The sequence below is a fragment of the Mustela nigripes genome, chromosome 16 (assembly GCF_022355385.1).
Source record: "Mustela nigripes isolate SB6536 chromosome 16, MUSNIG.SB6536, whole genome shotgun sequence".
NCBI lineage: Eukaryota > Metazoa > Chordata > Mammalia > Carnivora > Mustelidae > Mustela > Mustela nigripes.
Genome location: NC_081572.1, coordinates 41,749,006 through 41,763,527, shown reverse-complemented (window position 1 = coordinate 41,763,527; position 14,522 = coordinate 41,749,006). Strand labels below are relative to the sequence as shown.

Sequence of the window (14,522 nt, the reverse complement as noted above, 5' to 3'; positions counted from 1 at the left end):
GACAGAGATCACAAGTAGGCAGAGAGGCAGGCAGAGAGAGAGGAGGAAGCAGGCTCCCTGCTGAGCAGAGAGCCCGATGCGGGACTCGATCCCAGGACGCCGAGATCATGACCTGAGCCGAAGGCAGCGGCTTAACCCACTGAGCCACCCAGGCGCCCAGAAGTCAGGATTTAAACCTAAGTGATCCAGAATTCTGGATCCAGGATTCAGAATCCGCTTGTGAATTTTCTAAAATTTAAGGTGAAGTATTCACTTATATGAGTTGGCAATGAATTCAAATGAATTAACAAAATACTGAATGAGCCAAATATGCTAAAAATGTACTACTGGCTTTCCACCTCCATATTTAAGGCTTGAGGAGAGGATGCCCAGAAGAGACGTTCTATAATATGGATAAACAGCTATGTGATCAGTGATATTTGGGTGCTTCCTGTGCCGGGCTCTTTACATGAATGACCTCATTTTATTTTATTTATTTCTTTATTAAAGTTTTTTTTTTTTTAAAGATTTTATTTATTTATTTGACAGCGAGAGAGCACAAGCAAGGAGAGCAACAGAGGGAGACGAAGAAGCAGGTTCCCCACTGAGCAGAAAGCCCGATGTGAGACTGGATCCCAGCACTCTGGGATCATGACCTGAGCCGAAGGCAGATGCTTAACCTTGTGAGCCACCCAGGCACCTCTTTAATTAAAGATTTTATTCGAGAGAGAGAGAGAGAGAGAGAGAGAGAGAGAACGAGCTGGGCGTGGGGGGCGGGGACGAGGAGAGGCAGAAGCAGGCTCCCGGCTAAACAGGGAGCCCGATGTGGGGATCAATTTCAGGACACCTGGATCATGACCGGAGCCAAAGGCAGATTCTTAACCAACTGAGGCATACAGGCGGCGCATTTTATTTCTTTAAGTAATCTCTATACCCAACGTGGGGTTGGAATTTATGAGCTCTAGATCAAGCCCTCTGCGCTCTATGGATTGGGCAAGCCACCCTAAGTGGTGGCTTACATTTTAGTAAATGTATCCATTTTCCAGGTGAGAAAACTGAGACTTAGAGCTGCCTGTGGTAGCCCAACTAGTGTATAACGCCTGCAGAGTTTGCGCTCTTAATCCGTGGGACTAGGGATGTGTTCTGCAAAAAAGCGGGGGACTAACGAAGAGTTTTCGAGCAACACAGAAATCCGCGCACCTCCTCGACTGCCCTTGGCGCGGGATAGACTCCTTTCAAACGGGCCGACACGCTCCTTGTGGACCCCGCCCACCCTCAACCTCTTTTCCTCCCCGCGCCCCGGGAGTGCGGCTCGCGATTGGCTGCGACCGCTGTCGTGGTCCCACCCCCTCCTTGCGGGTTTCCGATTGGGGGCGGCTTGCGTAGCTCCGCCCTCGGCGCCTAGAGCAACCGGAAGGAAGCATGGCGGCTCCCGGGGAAGCCGCTACAGACCTAGGTTCGGTGGCTTTCTGGCGGGGCCCGCGGCTCGTGTATTGAGAGGGAGGAGTGAGGGATTTGGGGATTGTGGTATGCAAGAGGTCCCGCGGACTGGGGGTCGGAGGGTCGTTTCAGACAAGATCCCTTTAGACTTGGGCGCGGGCCCGTAGCACAGGGATTCCTACCTATGAACGCGGCCGGAGAGCCTCTGAGTGCAGGTTGCTGGGACTCTTAAGGGTCGGGTGTGGGGCGTGCACCTAAGCCCACTTCCAGCGGCTCAAGTCGCTACCTCCGTACCCCCCAGAGGTGATCCGAGGCAAGCGGGCGGCTCTCTTCTTCGCTGCGGTGGCCATCCTGCTGGGGTTGCCGCTCTGGTGGAAGACCACAGAGACCTACAGGGCCCCGTTGCCTTACTCCCAGATCAGTGGACTGAATGCCCTGCAGGTGAGAGGGCTCGGTGGGAGAAAGCCAGGGTACAGCCCGCTGGCAAGGTGGAGACTCAGCTGTTGGCCCTGGTGCTCCTTCCCGTAGCTGCGGCTCACGGTGCGCGTCAATGTCGTGTTTACCCGAGAATCAGTGCCATTGGACGACCAGGAGAAGCTGCCCTTCACCGTTGTGCATGAGAGAGAGATCCCCCTGAAATGTGAGTTCCTGGAGAGTCAGGGCTGCCTTTCTGGTCGGAGTTCAGTCCAGAGATGGGTTAGCTAAGACGAGCGTGGGTGTCCCTTAAAGTTAAAAACTTACTAAAAGCCCTCTCTGAATGAACAGTGTGGTTGGGTAGAAGAAAAACAACTTTAAATTCAGTGTTCACTATTAAGGCGACAGTTTTATTCATAAAACAGTTATGCTACCCGATGAGAAGCAATTACTACTCATTAGGGGATAGGAGAGGAAGTGGGATGTAGCGGAGAGGACACTGGGTTTGGAATCAAGTTGGGGTTGTATACAGGCCTTATTAAATTTAATGTGAAATAGGTTACTGAATGTTAGGTACTTTTCAGTACCAGGGGTTTTGGAGTGCATGAGGAAATGATGATGTTTATAAGAAATTCATAGTCCAGTAGGAGAGAAAGACACTTAGATAAAGAAATCACAATCAAAAGTATTTAAGAAACCACGATTGCACCAAAGAAAGAGACTTTAACTGTCTGGGAGGAAAGGCAGGCAGAGAAGGTTTTGGGGATGTCATTTTTAAGCCGGATTTTTAAAGGATGTGCAGGAATTCAGGTTAAATGGGGGAAGGGAAGAAGGGAACAGCATGAGCCAGTAATAATAATCTCTAATATTAGTTGTTCATTATATGCCAGAAACTAGGTAAAGGACTTTACATGTGCTGCCTCATTTAATCCTCTCTTAACATTATGATCTCCATTTTATAAATGAAGAAACAGACTTAAGAGATTTTGATTTGTTCAGGATCACACAGCTAGCTAGTAAGAGGTGGAATCCAGGCCTGACTGATTCCGGTGTTCTGGCTTTTCACCAACAAACTACTGCTTCCCGTGTAGAAGCATGGAGGGGTGAATCAACGTGTTGGGGGATCTGTGAGAAGTTTTACTTTTCTGAAGTGTGAAGTGAAAGTTTAGGAGTGACTGGATGAGTAGGCCAAGTCCAGACCGTGACATTCCTGTATGCTGTTAACTGTCTAGCTTTTTAACCTTGGTAATACACATTTAATATTTCATGGGACCCCTGGATGATTCAGGTGGTTAAGTGTCTGTCTGACTCTTGATCTCCACTTGAGTCTTGATCTCAGGGTTGTGAGTTAAGCTCTGTGTTGCACTCCACACTGGGGAGGGAGCTTACATTAAAAAAAAATAATAAAATAAAAAATCATATTTCATACAGTTTGAGCTAATGTAAACACACATAGTTTTTGTTTCTCAAAACAAGAATGGATCATACCTCACCTGTTAGTTTAAACATGATTGTTATCAATTTGTTGTGGAATTTTTCGTATTTAGTGACACGCCATTCTGTAATATGGACGTATTATGGAGTAGGATAGTGGAATGACCGAGAGTATGGAATTTGGTGTAAGAGAGCTGAATAAAGCCTTGGTTCTACTACTTATTTGTGTGAATTTGGGTGAGGTTGTTAAACCTCTTTAAATCTTGGTTTTCTAATCTGTTAGATAGGAATAGTAATGGGTTTGTTCATTTATTCAACAAATATTTATTGAGTGTCTATATCAGATACTGTTGCAGTTGCTGGAGATACAGCAAACAAAATACGCAAAATACAGTGAACACAATAGACGAAAAAGAGAAGAGACATAGGAAGATAAATGTTTGTCTGATGGAGGAGAGGTCTCCTGGCTGGCTCAGTCAGTAGAATATGACTCTGAATCTTGGGATCATGGGTTCCAACTTCAGGTTGGATGTAGAGATTATTTAAAATAAAATCTTAAGTAAATAAATGTATGTTGGGTGGCGAGGAGAAAAATAGTTCAGGACAGGGATAGGGCAGTTTTCTTGGGGGATAAGGAGATCATTGCTGTTTTAGAAGCACGGCCAGGGAGGGCAGCATTTGCCCTCTAAATGCTTCATTCTTCCAAATGAAGACCTAAGAAGAGATAAAGGAGTAAACTGTATAGGTATCTGGGAGAAGAACATTTTTGGTAGAGGGATCAGCAAGTATAAGGTCCTCAAGTAGGAGCAGAAATGATGCCTTTGCAGAACAGTGAGAATCCCATTGTGGTGAGAGGGAGGTGAATGAGGGAAAGAGTAAGAGAAGATGACATAAGACCAGAGTGAGGGCAGAGGGGGCAGAGGAGGCTAGACTCACATACAGCTTTTATTCTGGGTGAGAAGGGAAGCCCTTGAAGGATATTGTTTTGTTTCCTTTTGTTTTTTCCAAGATTTTATTTTTAAGTAATCTCTACCCCCAACATGGGGTTGGAACTCACAACCCCAAGATCAAGAGTTGCACCACAGGGATGCGTGGGTGGCTCAGTCGGTTAAGCGTCTGCCTTTGGCTCAGGTCCTGATTCCAGGGTCCTAGGATGGAGTCCTGCATCGGGCTCTGTGCTCAACAGGGAGCCTGCCTCTCCCTCTGCCTGCCACTCCCCCTGCTTGTGCATGCTCTCTCGCTCTCTCTCTCTCTCTCTCCCTCCCCTTCTCCCTCTGTCAAATAAATAAAATATTAAAAAAAAGAGAGAGAGAGATAGCAAGAGCAGGAACAAAAGCAGGGGGAGTGGGAGAGGGAAAGCAGGCTTCCTTTGAAGCAGCGAGCCCAGTGTGGAGCTCGATCCTATGACCCTAAGATCATGACCTGAGCCAAAATCAAGAGTCAGATGCTTAACTGCCCCTTATTACTAATTTTAGTGGAACTACATTTAGTGTTTTGTCATTAAGTGTGCATCTTATCTGTATCAAGAACATTCATTGAACTTCATTATTTTGAGGCACATATTGAAGTGATCATTGGTTTTTCTCCTTTCACCTGTTAGTATAGTGAATATTATAGTAGATTTCCCCTTGGGAGGGTTGATGGTAGGATGGTGGAATGGTTGATAGTAGGATGTCCACAGGCAGAGGCAAGAGCTAGTTAGGGAAGGAGATGGGGTGCCCTGTATTTGATACCATCTGTGTAGAAATAATTAGAATTGGCTGCAGCTTCTTGGTCTTTCTTTGCAAACAATATCCTTGCTGTCCTGAGACACTGGACAGTGTGAGGGCTAGGAAGGAGGACAGAGGTCTGTACTTAGTCTTCTTACCTTGCTTCTTCCTTTTCCTCTCAGACAAAATGAAAATCAAGTGCCGTTTCCAGAAGGCCTATCGAAGGGCTTTGGAGCGCGAGGAGGAGGCCTTGTCCCTGGGCAGTATGCAAGGTACCTGAAGGGGTGATTATGCTGGTTTAACACGAAGCCCTCTTTTTCCTCTTCCAATCTCTTGTCTTAACTTCAGAATCTCTGGGAAAGCTGGGAATGAGATACCTGTTTCAGCCTGGGCCACCGGGGGCTGAACCTGGCCTCAGTGCCAGCCAGGTGTGAGCGGGAGGTGGAAAGCTCAGGCCCTCTGTAGGCGGCTAGAGGGAAAGGGAATGGTGTTTTTGCTTCTGGTGCACCTCCTGCTTTTGTCCCCAGAGGCAGAAACCATGTTAGCTGAGCCGCAGGAGCAAGCAGAGGGCTCCCTGACTGTGTACGTGATCTCTGAAAACTCCTCGCTTCTGCCCCAGGTAGGGTGAGCAGAGGGGCTGCAGTCTTGCCTTATCCCGTCAGCTCATTCTCTCCTAGGTCACCTCCTCTTTGCAGTAGCACCCCCCATTGCTGGCATTTGCTCCAAAAAACTCTTTAACAAATAGTTTTTTTAAAGAATGAAAATGGAAAAAAACAGAATGCAAATAGGGATTTTTTCATTGACCCTGGGTCTTTCTAAAGCCCAGACCAAGGTCCGATGACCATTTAAAGTGAAAAAAAAATCAGGATGAAAAAGAAAAGAAGCTTGATTGAATGGGTTGTGATGGGAATACGGGCGACACATTGACCTTTTCACTTGACGAGCAAGAGGCTCAGTGGGAACTATATCACGTACTGTTTTCTTTTACAATTTGTGATGAAATATGTAATTCTTTTTTTTCTTTTTAAAGATTTTATTTATTTGACAGAAAGAGAGAGATCACAAATAGGCAGAGAGGCAGGCAGAGGTGGAAGGGGAAACAGGCTTCCTGCCCAGCAGAGAGCCCAGTGCAGAGCTCCATCCCAGGACCCTGAGATCACAACCTGAGCTGAAAGCAGAGGCTTAACGTACTTAGCCACCCAGGTGCCCCCAAATATATAATTCTTACAAAAAGATGAAAAAATGTTAATGACCATCCACGTATCCAACCCCCACTCGCACACTACAGTCTAGCCGTATTGCTGAACTCGTGCATCTCCATGGTTCTACGCAGACCTGCTCCCTTTTGGCCCGGGGTGACCATATTTTATATGTGTCATTTTCTTACTTTTCATTCAAGTTTTATCATATGCTTTGTATCTCACTAAGCAACATACACAATTTTACAAATTTTTGAACTTCATATTAATACCCCACATGTTCTGCAACTTTCGTTTTGTTCCACGTTTATGTTTGAGAGAATCATCTGATAATCAATGTGTAGTTGAGTCTAATTTGTTCATTTTTTAATATGTTTCATTATTGAAACATAACCACACAATTTATCCATCCTGTTGCTGATGGGCAGTTGGATTGTCTTCTGATTTTTGACTCTTAGCATTTCTAAGAGTGCTAAGAATTTCTAAGAATGCTACTGTGAGCATTCCAGGGCTTGCCTCTTTGCCACGTGCTGTCTACTTATATCAGACTTTTCAGGTGTGTGTTTATTCCGCTGTCTGTGTTCAGCATGGCATCTCCTATTAGTTTCCAGCCTGTGGAGATCTAGATCACTCCTGGGACTTAAGTCTGCTGGGAAGGGTAAGGGAACAGAAATGAATGAAAACATTCATGCGCACTGATTGGTCAGAGCTGCTGAGATAGGTGTTCACTATGAATCTAGAAGGAGGGGTAGGCCTGTTGGTCAGTGGCAAAATGTCAGATTCTCTGAGACAGGAGCCAGCATGCTCTTCTGCTTTCTTCCCTGAGCCCTCGACGTTCTGTCCCTTCGTGGCCTCTCACAGGACATGATGAGCTACATCGGGCCCGAGAGGACAGCAGTTGTGCGAGGGATCACGCACCGGGAGGCCTTTCACATTGTGGGCCGCCGCGTAATCCAAGTAGCACAGGCCATGTCTTTGACCGAGGACGTGCTCGCGGCAGCCCTGGCTGACCACCTTCCAGAGGACAAGTGGAGCTCTGATAAGAGGCGGCCTCTCAAGTCCAGCTTGGGTAGGGTGACGGGGCTTTGCTGTGAGAAGGGACAGGGAAATGAATGATACGGAGGTGATGGGGTGGAAGGGGAATCTGCATGGGGACTCTTCACTCCTTTCTTCTGTGGTTTCACTTTTTTTTTTTTTTTTTAAGATTTTTATTTATTTATTTGACAAAGATCACAAGTAGGCAGAGAGGCAGGCAGAGAGAGAGGAGGAAGCAGGCTCACTGCTGAGCAGAGAGCCCAATGCGGGGCTCGATCCCAGGACCCTGGGATCATGACCTGAGCTGAAGGCAGAGGCTTTAACCCACTGAGCCACCCAGGCGCCCCTGGTTTCACCTTTTTAAAGGACTTAGTGTCCCTCCTCCCAGTTTTATCCTCCCTTGGGTTCCCTGATGGCCACCAACCCCATCCCGGAGGAGAAACAAGTTCAACTCAGTGCAGGGTACGACTGCCTCTGGCTTCCCTGACTCCTGTTTTTCTAGGCTATGAGATCACCTTCAGTTTACTCAATCCAGACCCCAAGTCCCATGACGTCCACTGGGACATCGAGGGGGCCGTCCGGCGTTATGTGCAGCCCTTCTTGAGTGCCCTCAGTGCTGCGGGCAACTTCTCTGTGGACTCTCAGGTGAGATTGGGAGCAAGCAAGTCCCTTCCCTGACCGCACCAGAGTCTTCCATATTGTTTTCAAGTGGAGTCTGTTCGCCCAGTTCTTAGAGCTCACTCATTTGCTAGGAATTGCCTGTGTGTATATATGACTAGTGTCTGCTTTCCCACCGTGGTGTTCAGCTCAGGGACTTTTGTGAAGGTTTGTTTAAAAAAACAGCCTTCCTTACAGCCCCCTTTAGAACCATATTCACCCACTTGTGCCATCCTTAAGGAATTTATTTTAAAAATAAAACTTCCCAAAATATGTTAATGTAGTAGCAGCGAAGATGGCAAGAATGTGGCAAGAATGTAGCTTCCTACATGTGAAGAATGTATCACACAGTGTCCTTTTAGGGAAAATGTGGGAGACATTTTTATCAGGTCTTGCTAGTGGGAGTACTTCTGAATCACTGATTTGAGTTGATCTTGCGGATACTGAATTAGGCTCTTCTTGTTTCCCTCTTTGTTTTAGAAAGTCTGGTTTTAAAAAATGCAGTTTCAAAGCATGCATTTACTGTATTAACTTTACCCTGAGCTTTGTTCCCCCCCTGCCCTGCCCCTCCACCACACCTATTTTTCTCTCAGCTCTGATTTTGTCTCTTATATTTCGTCCTGTCCTCATTGTATCTTTTTTTTTTTTTTTTTTTAAGATTTTATTTACTTATTTGACAGAGAGAGATCGATCACAAGTAGGCAGAGAGAGATTCGGGGGTCGATCCCAGGATCCTGAGATTATGACCTGAGCTGAAGGCAGAGGCTTAACCCATTGAGCCACTCATGTGCCCCTCACTGTATCTTTTTAAGGCACTTCAGATCCTTTTTGGGACAACGTGGAGCATGAATCAATACACAAAATAACGTTCTCCTTTCTTTGCTTTACAGATTCTTTACTATGCAGTGTTGGGGGTAAACCCCCGCTTTGACCCGGCTTCCTCCAGCTACTACTTGGCTGCACACAGCCTCCCCCATGTCATTAACCCAGTGGAGTCCCGGCTGGGTGAGCTGAAGACGAGGGTCTATCTGCCAGGCTGGGGAGGGACCCTGAAGGCTCAGGGTGGGGTTGGAGGCTGGTAGTGTATCGTTCTGGTTCCCAGGTTGGGTGGCCTGAGGGCATCAAGGAAGTTTTGGGCATTTAGGCTCCTTTTTCATGAGACTCATGAAACATATCCAGAAACATTTTTTTTTTTTAAGATTTTATTTATTTATTTGACAGAGAGAGATCACAGGCAGGCAGAGAGAGAGGGGGAAGCAGGCTCCCTGCTAAGCGGAGAGCCTGATGTGGGGCTCATCCCAGGACCCTGAGGTCATGACCTGAGCTGAAGGCAGAGGCTTAATCCACTGAGCCACCCAGGCGCCCCCAGGAACATTTATTAAACATGACTCCCAGTGCTTTTTATAAAGACATGGTAGGCTGCATCTCCCTCCGTGCGAGTCATCCAGGAAAGATACGGTCACGTATGTAGGAAAGATAACAGCAAAAGTACGTGAAGGCAGAATTTGGAAGGTTCTGCTGATTGAGGTTTGAAGCTGGGATTCTAGACTTTAAGTGTGAGGGTGGTATCTATAAAGAAGAGATGACCACAAGCTGTAATATAAGCAAACCGAAGTTAGTATATCACTCATTGTGGGATTTCAGACAGTAAGGCTAGGCCAGCGTGGACCATGATATGGGAGGGACTACAGGTGATCCCTCCCTCCCTCTCTCCTTCCCTCCCTCCCTCCCTCTCTCTCTCCCTCCAGCAGCGTGAGAACAGAGATAGAAGGGCTTTCCAGGCGAGGAAAACTCTGAGCTTAGATGCAGAAGAGGCAGAAAAGATAGGCATTCAGAAAGGTCAGCAGAGTTAGTGTAGAGGAATTGTGAGGGAGTGACTGAGGTAAAGCTGGCAAGGCAGGCTGGTGCCAGATCATAAGGCCCATGGTAAGTAGCTTGAGCCTTTACCTGGTGTGAATGGCTAGTTATTGAAGGATTAAGAGGGAATTGACATGAGGTCATATTTACACTTATGTATAAAATGGGCTATAGTTATACAGGTGTGATGGTGCAATGCCCAAGATGGTGGTCTTAGATAGTGAAGGGGGCCTGTTAGAGAGGGGGAGATTCCAGGGGCCTTTGAGGGGCTAAGAACTCTACATGTATGTGGCACATCTTGGGAGAATGTTCAGAGGACATCCTTGACCGCAGAAACCCAGGACTGGAGGTTATCCTGATGATTATCAGCTGGAGAAAATGAGGCCCAGAGTGAGTGACCAGAAAGTTAGAGGCTGACCCGGAACTGAGATCTAGACCCAGTCGGTTTTGGTAATCTGACTAACCTTCTCTTTGTACCGCAGGATCCAGCGCTGCCTCCCTTTACCCTGTGCTCAACTTTCTGCTCTATGTACCCGAGCTTGCTCACTCCCCACTGTACATTCAGGACAAGGATGGGGCTCCAGTGGCCACCAACGCCTTCCACAGTCCCCGCTGGGGTGGCATTATGGTAATGGTCCTAGAGCCCCAGCTTTAGGGACAGACACATGTTCCCTGAGACTGTTCCTTCTGTTATTCCTCTGGTGTCCTCCATGGCCCAGCCTGTGGGAGGGGCAGCACCAAGGAGGTTAGAGTGCTGTGAGCTCGTCCTCTCCCCTGCCGGCCCCACAGCTTCTTATTTCTGTCACTGTTTTCTATAATACGACCCTTTTGCATGTAGCGGTTTGCACTCACTGAGGACTTCTCTGTGTGTCCATCTTAGATCTTGGCCCTGTTTATGGCAGTCTTGCAAGGCTGGGGACTTTGTTTCTCCGGTTAGACTGGGAGTTTCTCATAGGAACTCGTAAAATAGAATAAAAAATATTTTGTACAGGACTTTTGAGGGGATAATGGAGATAATTTATGAAAAGGTCCTAATAGGTTTTAAAAAAAAATATTAGCTAGACCATCAGGTTTATAATTTCTAGAGACCTTAAGGTCTTTTTTTCTCCCCGCCTCCAGAGTGTCTAGGGCAGAGCCGTGAACCATCTGGGTGTGGTCCTGAGGCAACCTCCTTTCCCCCCTGCAGGTCTACAATGTGGACCCCAAAGCCTACAATGGCTCGGAGCTGCCAGTGAGGGTCGAGGTGGACATGGTGCGAGTGATGGAGGTGTTCCTGGCCCAGTTGCGGTGAGGTCCTGGCTGATGCGCCTGGGGATGTTCCACTGAGTCTGACCCCAGCCTCCCTAGCTGAGTAGAATGACATCTCACCTGGCAGGGATACCTCCCCTGTGCCTACAGCTGCAGGGAAACGAAGCAAGCTTTCTAAGGATCACCTTCTTCTCCCAAGAAGGAGTAGTTGCTGACAGAGAAAAAAAACAAACTCCTGAACGTCAGGTCCCTGGGGTATGATTAGGGGTGCTTAAGGAAAGAGCTATGAATTCTGATGCTAACCGCTATGTTGGTAGTGGCTGCCTGATGCCCTGTGCTGAGGATTCTAGGGCTGTGCCTACGACGATCAGGAAAGAGGATTCTGATTGATTAGCAATGTCTGCCCTGGGTGCGGGATTAGAGAGGCACAATCACCTGTTTATCAGAAGTGGTGCTGGATCCGGGCACCTGAGTGGCTCAGTCAGGTGGGTGGCTGACTCCTGGTTTTGGCTCAGGTCACGATCTCTGGATCGTGGGATCAAGCCGTGCATTGGGCTCCACACTCAGTGTGGAATCTGCTTGTCTCTCTTCCTCTGCTCCTCCCCTGCTTGCCCCCCCCCCCACTCTCTCTCTCTCAAGTAGATGAATAAAATCTTTTAAAAAACAACAAAAAAAGAAGTGGTCCTGGATCATCATCCCCTTAACTAAAGGCTCAGTGGTCCCATTTGTCCAAAGAGAGGGTAAGAAGGATGAGGGGATTAAGCTAGGTATTACCAGAAATCTTGTTGCCATGGGACCTTTTTTCAAACAAGATCTTAGAAATCTAATCCAGAAGCAGGTAAAAGCAAAAACACTGGTTAAAATGGGGCTTGAGGCTGTGTTTTGCTGAATGTTGCCACTTACCTCTCCAAGACCCCGAGGCACTTCCCTATGACTTCCGTGGTTCTGGGTAAGACTGAAAATCTTCCTCGTTATTCTAGGAAGCTTAGCCATCTTCTACTCCCAGCCTTCCTGACTTCACTCTTCCTACAGGCTGCTCTTCGGGATTGGACAGCCCCAGATACCTCTGAAATGCCTGTTTTCAGGGCCCAAGAGTGAAGGGCTAACGATCTGGGAGCTCGATCGGCTGCTCTGGGCTCGGTCAGTAGAGAACGTGGCCACGGCCACCACCACTCTCACTTCCTTGGCTCAGCTTCTGGGCAAGATCAGCAACATTGTCATCAAGGACGATGTGGCATCTGAGGTGAGTGGGCAGGGGATGGATTCTGTGACAGGACCCAGAGTGGCCAGCAAGGGCCAGGGTGTGGTGTGAGACCAGAGCCAGACGAGGCCCAGGGTGTGTGTGGGCATACATCTGGGAGTGCCCCAGGTTTCCTCTAGGGGGCAGGACACCAGATGGGGTGTGAGGTTTTAAGCTGGCACAAAAAAGATACACTGTAGCCCTTTTATACTGATCTCCATATCCTGGGCAAACTCCAGGCAGTGCAAATACAGTAAGACCCAGTCCCACTCCTGCCCCAATACCCCTCTGGTGCCTAGGACTTAATGGTATCCCCCTGCCCACTTCCTAGGTGTACAGGGCTGTAGCTGCAGTCCAGAAGGCGGCAGAGGAGTTGGCCGCTGGGCACCTAGCCTCTGCCTTTACTGCCAGCCAGGAAGCTGTGACGTCCTCAGAGCGTGCCTTTTTTGATCCCTCGCTCCTCCACCTCCTCTATTTCCCGGATGACCAGAAGTTTGCCATCTATATCCCGCTCTTCCTGCCTATGGCCGTGCCCATCCTCCTGTCCCTGGTCAAGATCTTCCTGGAAACCCGCAAGTCCTGGAAAAAGCCTGAGAAGAGAGACTGAACAGGACAGCAGAATCTCAGTAGGAAGCCTTCCTTTCTGGCCAGAATGGGAGGTGGGAGATTGAGAGGCACATAAACGGGGCCTGCCGTGAAGGACTTAGCTCCAGTAACCAAAGTACAACACTCCAAGCGGGGTTCATCTTTCCTTCCCTTCCCATTCCGCTAGCTCAGGTTCCCCCCACAACCTTTGTGCCCTCCTCTCCCCTTCCCTCCAGAAGACGTGTCATTTGGGTCTCCTTACCTGGCTTAAACTTGAAGGCCCTTTCCTGTCTCCCACCGGGGCAGGGACAGTTTGTTGTGCTTCTGTCCTGTTCCTCGAGGTCCTCTTGCACTCAGAGGGAGCCTTAGGGGAAAGCCCTGGGTTGGATTCCAGCCCCCTCCCCTCCATGCTTCTCTCTAACCCCTCAGAGAGAGCCCTAGCACTGCTCTCTTGGAAGGGGCCAGGTCGCCTCTGGGGCCTTCTCCCTCCCTCCCATCCCTCCCGGTTGGCTGTGCCTTTTGGGTATAGCCTGATGCTGAGCATGTGGCTGAGTTTCCCTTCACCCTTTTATAGGGTTAGTGTGGTGCAGTGGGGAAGGTTCCAGACTTGGGATCAAGCATGCCTGAATTCAGACCCTTGTTTCTGTACCTTCTGTACTTAACATCTGGGGAGCGCTGAATAAGCCACTTAATCTCCCTGAGCCTCAATTTTTCATTTGTTCAAATAGCACTAATGATTCCTCCCTTACAAGGTGGTTATGAGGATTAAATGTGATAAGCATACGAGAGTGTCAGGTATATTTTAGGCTCTCAATAAACATTGGTCGAATGTTAATTGGAATGATAAGAAGTACGAGCATACCTTTCATTCTTCATTTGTGTCCAAGTAATGGTTTCCTGCCAACTGTCCTGGGTGCCTGGGCCCACCTTGCTTCTACCTGGCCATGTGCCCTAGAGAGAGGCCCCGCTTCCCTGCCCTGGAGGGCCCTGTGGTGGCGAGTCGCCTAGGCTGTTGTCCCTTAGCACGTACAAGGTTGCCCAACAAAGCTGTTAGCATCTACTTCTGCCTTTTTCTCAGGGGGTCTGGGAGGGAATAGCTTGTGCCAGTATAAGCCTTTAAATACAAACTCATTCATAAATTCATAAAAAGAATATATATATATATATATATTTTTTTTTAAAGATTTTATTTATTTATTTGACAGAGGGAGATCACAAGTAGGCAGAGAGGCAAGCAGAGAGAGAGAGGAGGAAGCAGGCTCCCCACTGAGCAGAGAGCCCGATGCGGGACTCGATCCCAGGACCCTGAGATCATGACCTGAGCCGAAGGCAGCAGCTTAACCCACTGAGCCACCCAGGCGCCCCATAAAAAGAATATATTAAGCACAGTTGTAACTGCTAGGTATTATAAGAGAACAGACAGGATCTCTGCTTCCACGGAACTGATCTTTTAGCGGGGAGAGTCAATGAACAAAAACTAATTTCAGATCCTGCATTAGAAGGAAAAAACAGGCTGATCAGATGGGGACCTGCAGCTAGTGCTCTAGATTGGGTGTTGGTGGGGGGGCGGCTTTGAGCAGATGACATTCGAACTAAGACCAGAAGAGGAAACCATCTGGGGGAAGAGCATCCCAGGCAAAGATCTTGAGACGGGAACTCGCTTGAGGGGCAGATGGCAGAACAGAGTGGCGACAGCGCAGCGAGTATGGAGAGGTAGACAGGACT

At 48.1% G+C, this 14,522-nt stretch overlaps 1 protein-coding gene across 1 annotated transcript; it reads left to right on the top strand.

Moving 5' to 3' along the window:
• The first annotated feature begins 1,369 nt into the window (after positions 1–1,369).
• PIGS (phosphatidylinositol glycan anchor biosynthesis class S) lies at positions 1,370–13,632 on the top strand. The gene is made up of 12 exons (XM_059378908.1): positions 1,370–1,435; positions 1,721–1,860; positions 1,948–2,059; positions 5,159–5,248; positions 5,504–5,595; positions 7,037–7,244; positions 7,713–7,855; positions 8,758–8,872; positions 10,207–10,352; positions 10,911–11,011; positions 12,005–12,215; positions 12,544–13,632. The coding sequence occupies exons 1-12, from the start codon at positions 1,402–1,404 to the stop codon at positions 12,817–12,819; spliced, it is 1,668 nt and encodes a 555-aa protein (XP_059234891.1). The 5' UTR covers positions 1,370–1,401; the 3' UTR covers positions 12,820–13,632.
• The last annotated feature ends 890 nt before the right edge of the window (positions 13,633–14,522 follow it).

What these genes read in the sequence shown, in the direction of transcription:
- PIGS (XM_059378908.1), top strand. Translation starts at nt 1,402, where the DNA reads ATGGCGGCTCCCGGGGAAGCCGCTACAGACCTAG. An exon ending in CCCAGTGGAGTCCCGGCTGG is followed by an intron (nt 8,873 to 10,206) that starts GTGAGCTGAAGA and finishes TTTGTACCGCAG; the next exon opens with GATCCAGCGCTGCCTCCCTT. An exon ending in CCCGCTGGGGTGGCATTATG is followed by an intron (nt 10,353 to 10,910) that starts GTAATGGTCCTA and finishes TCCCCCCTGCAG; the next exon opens with GTCTACAATGTGGACCCCAA.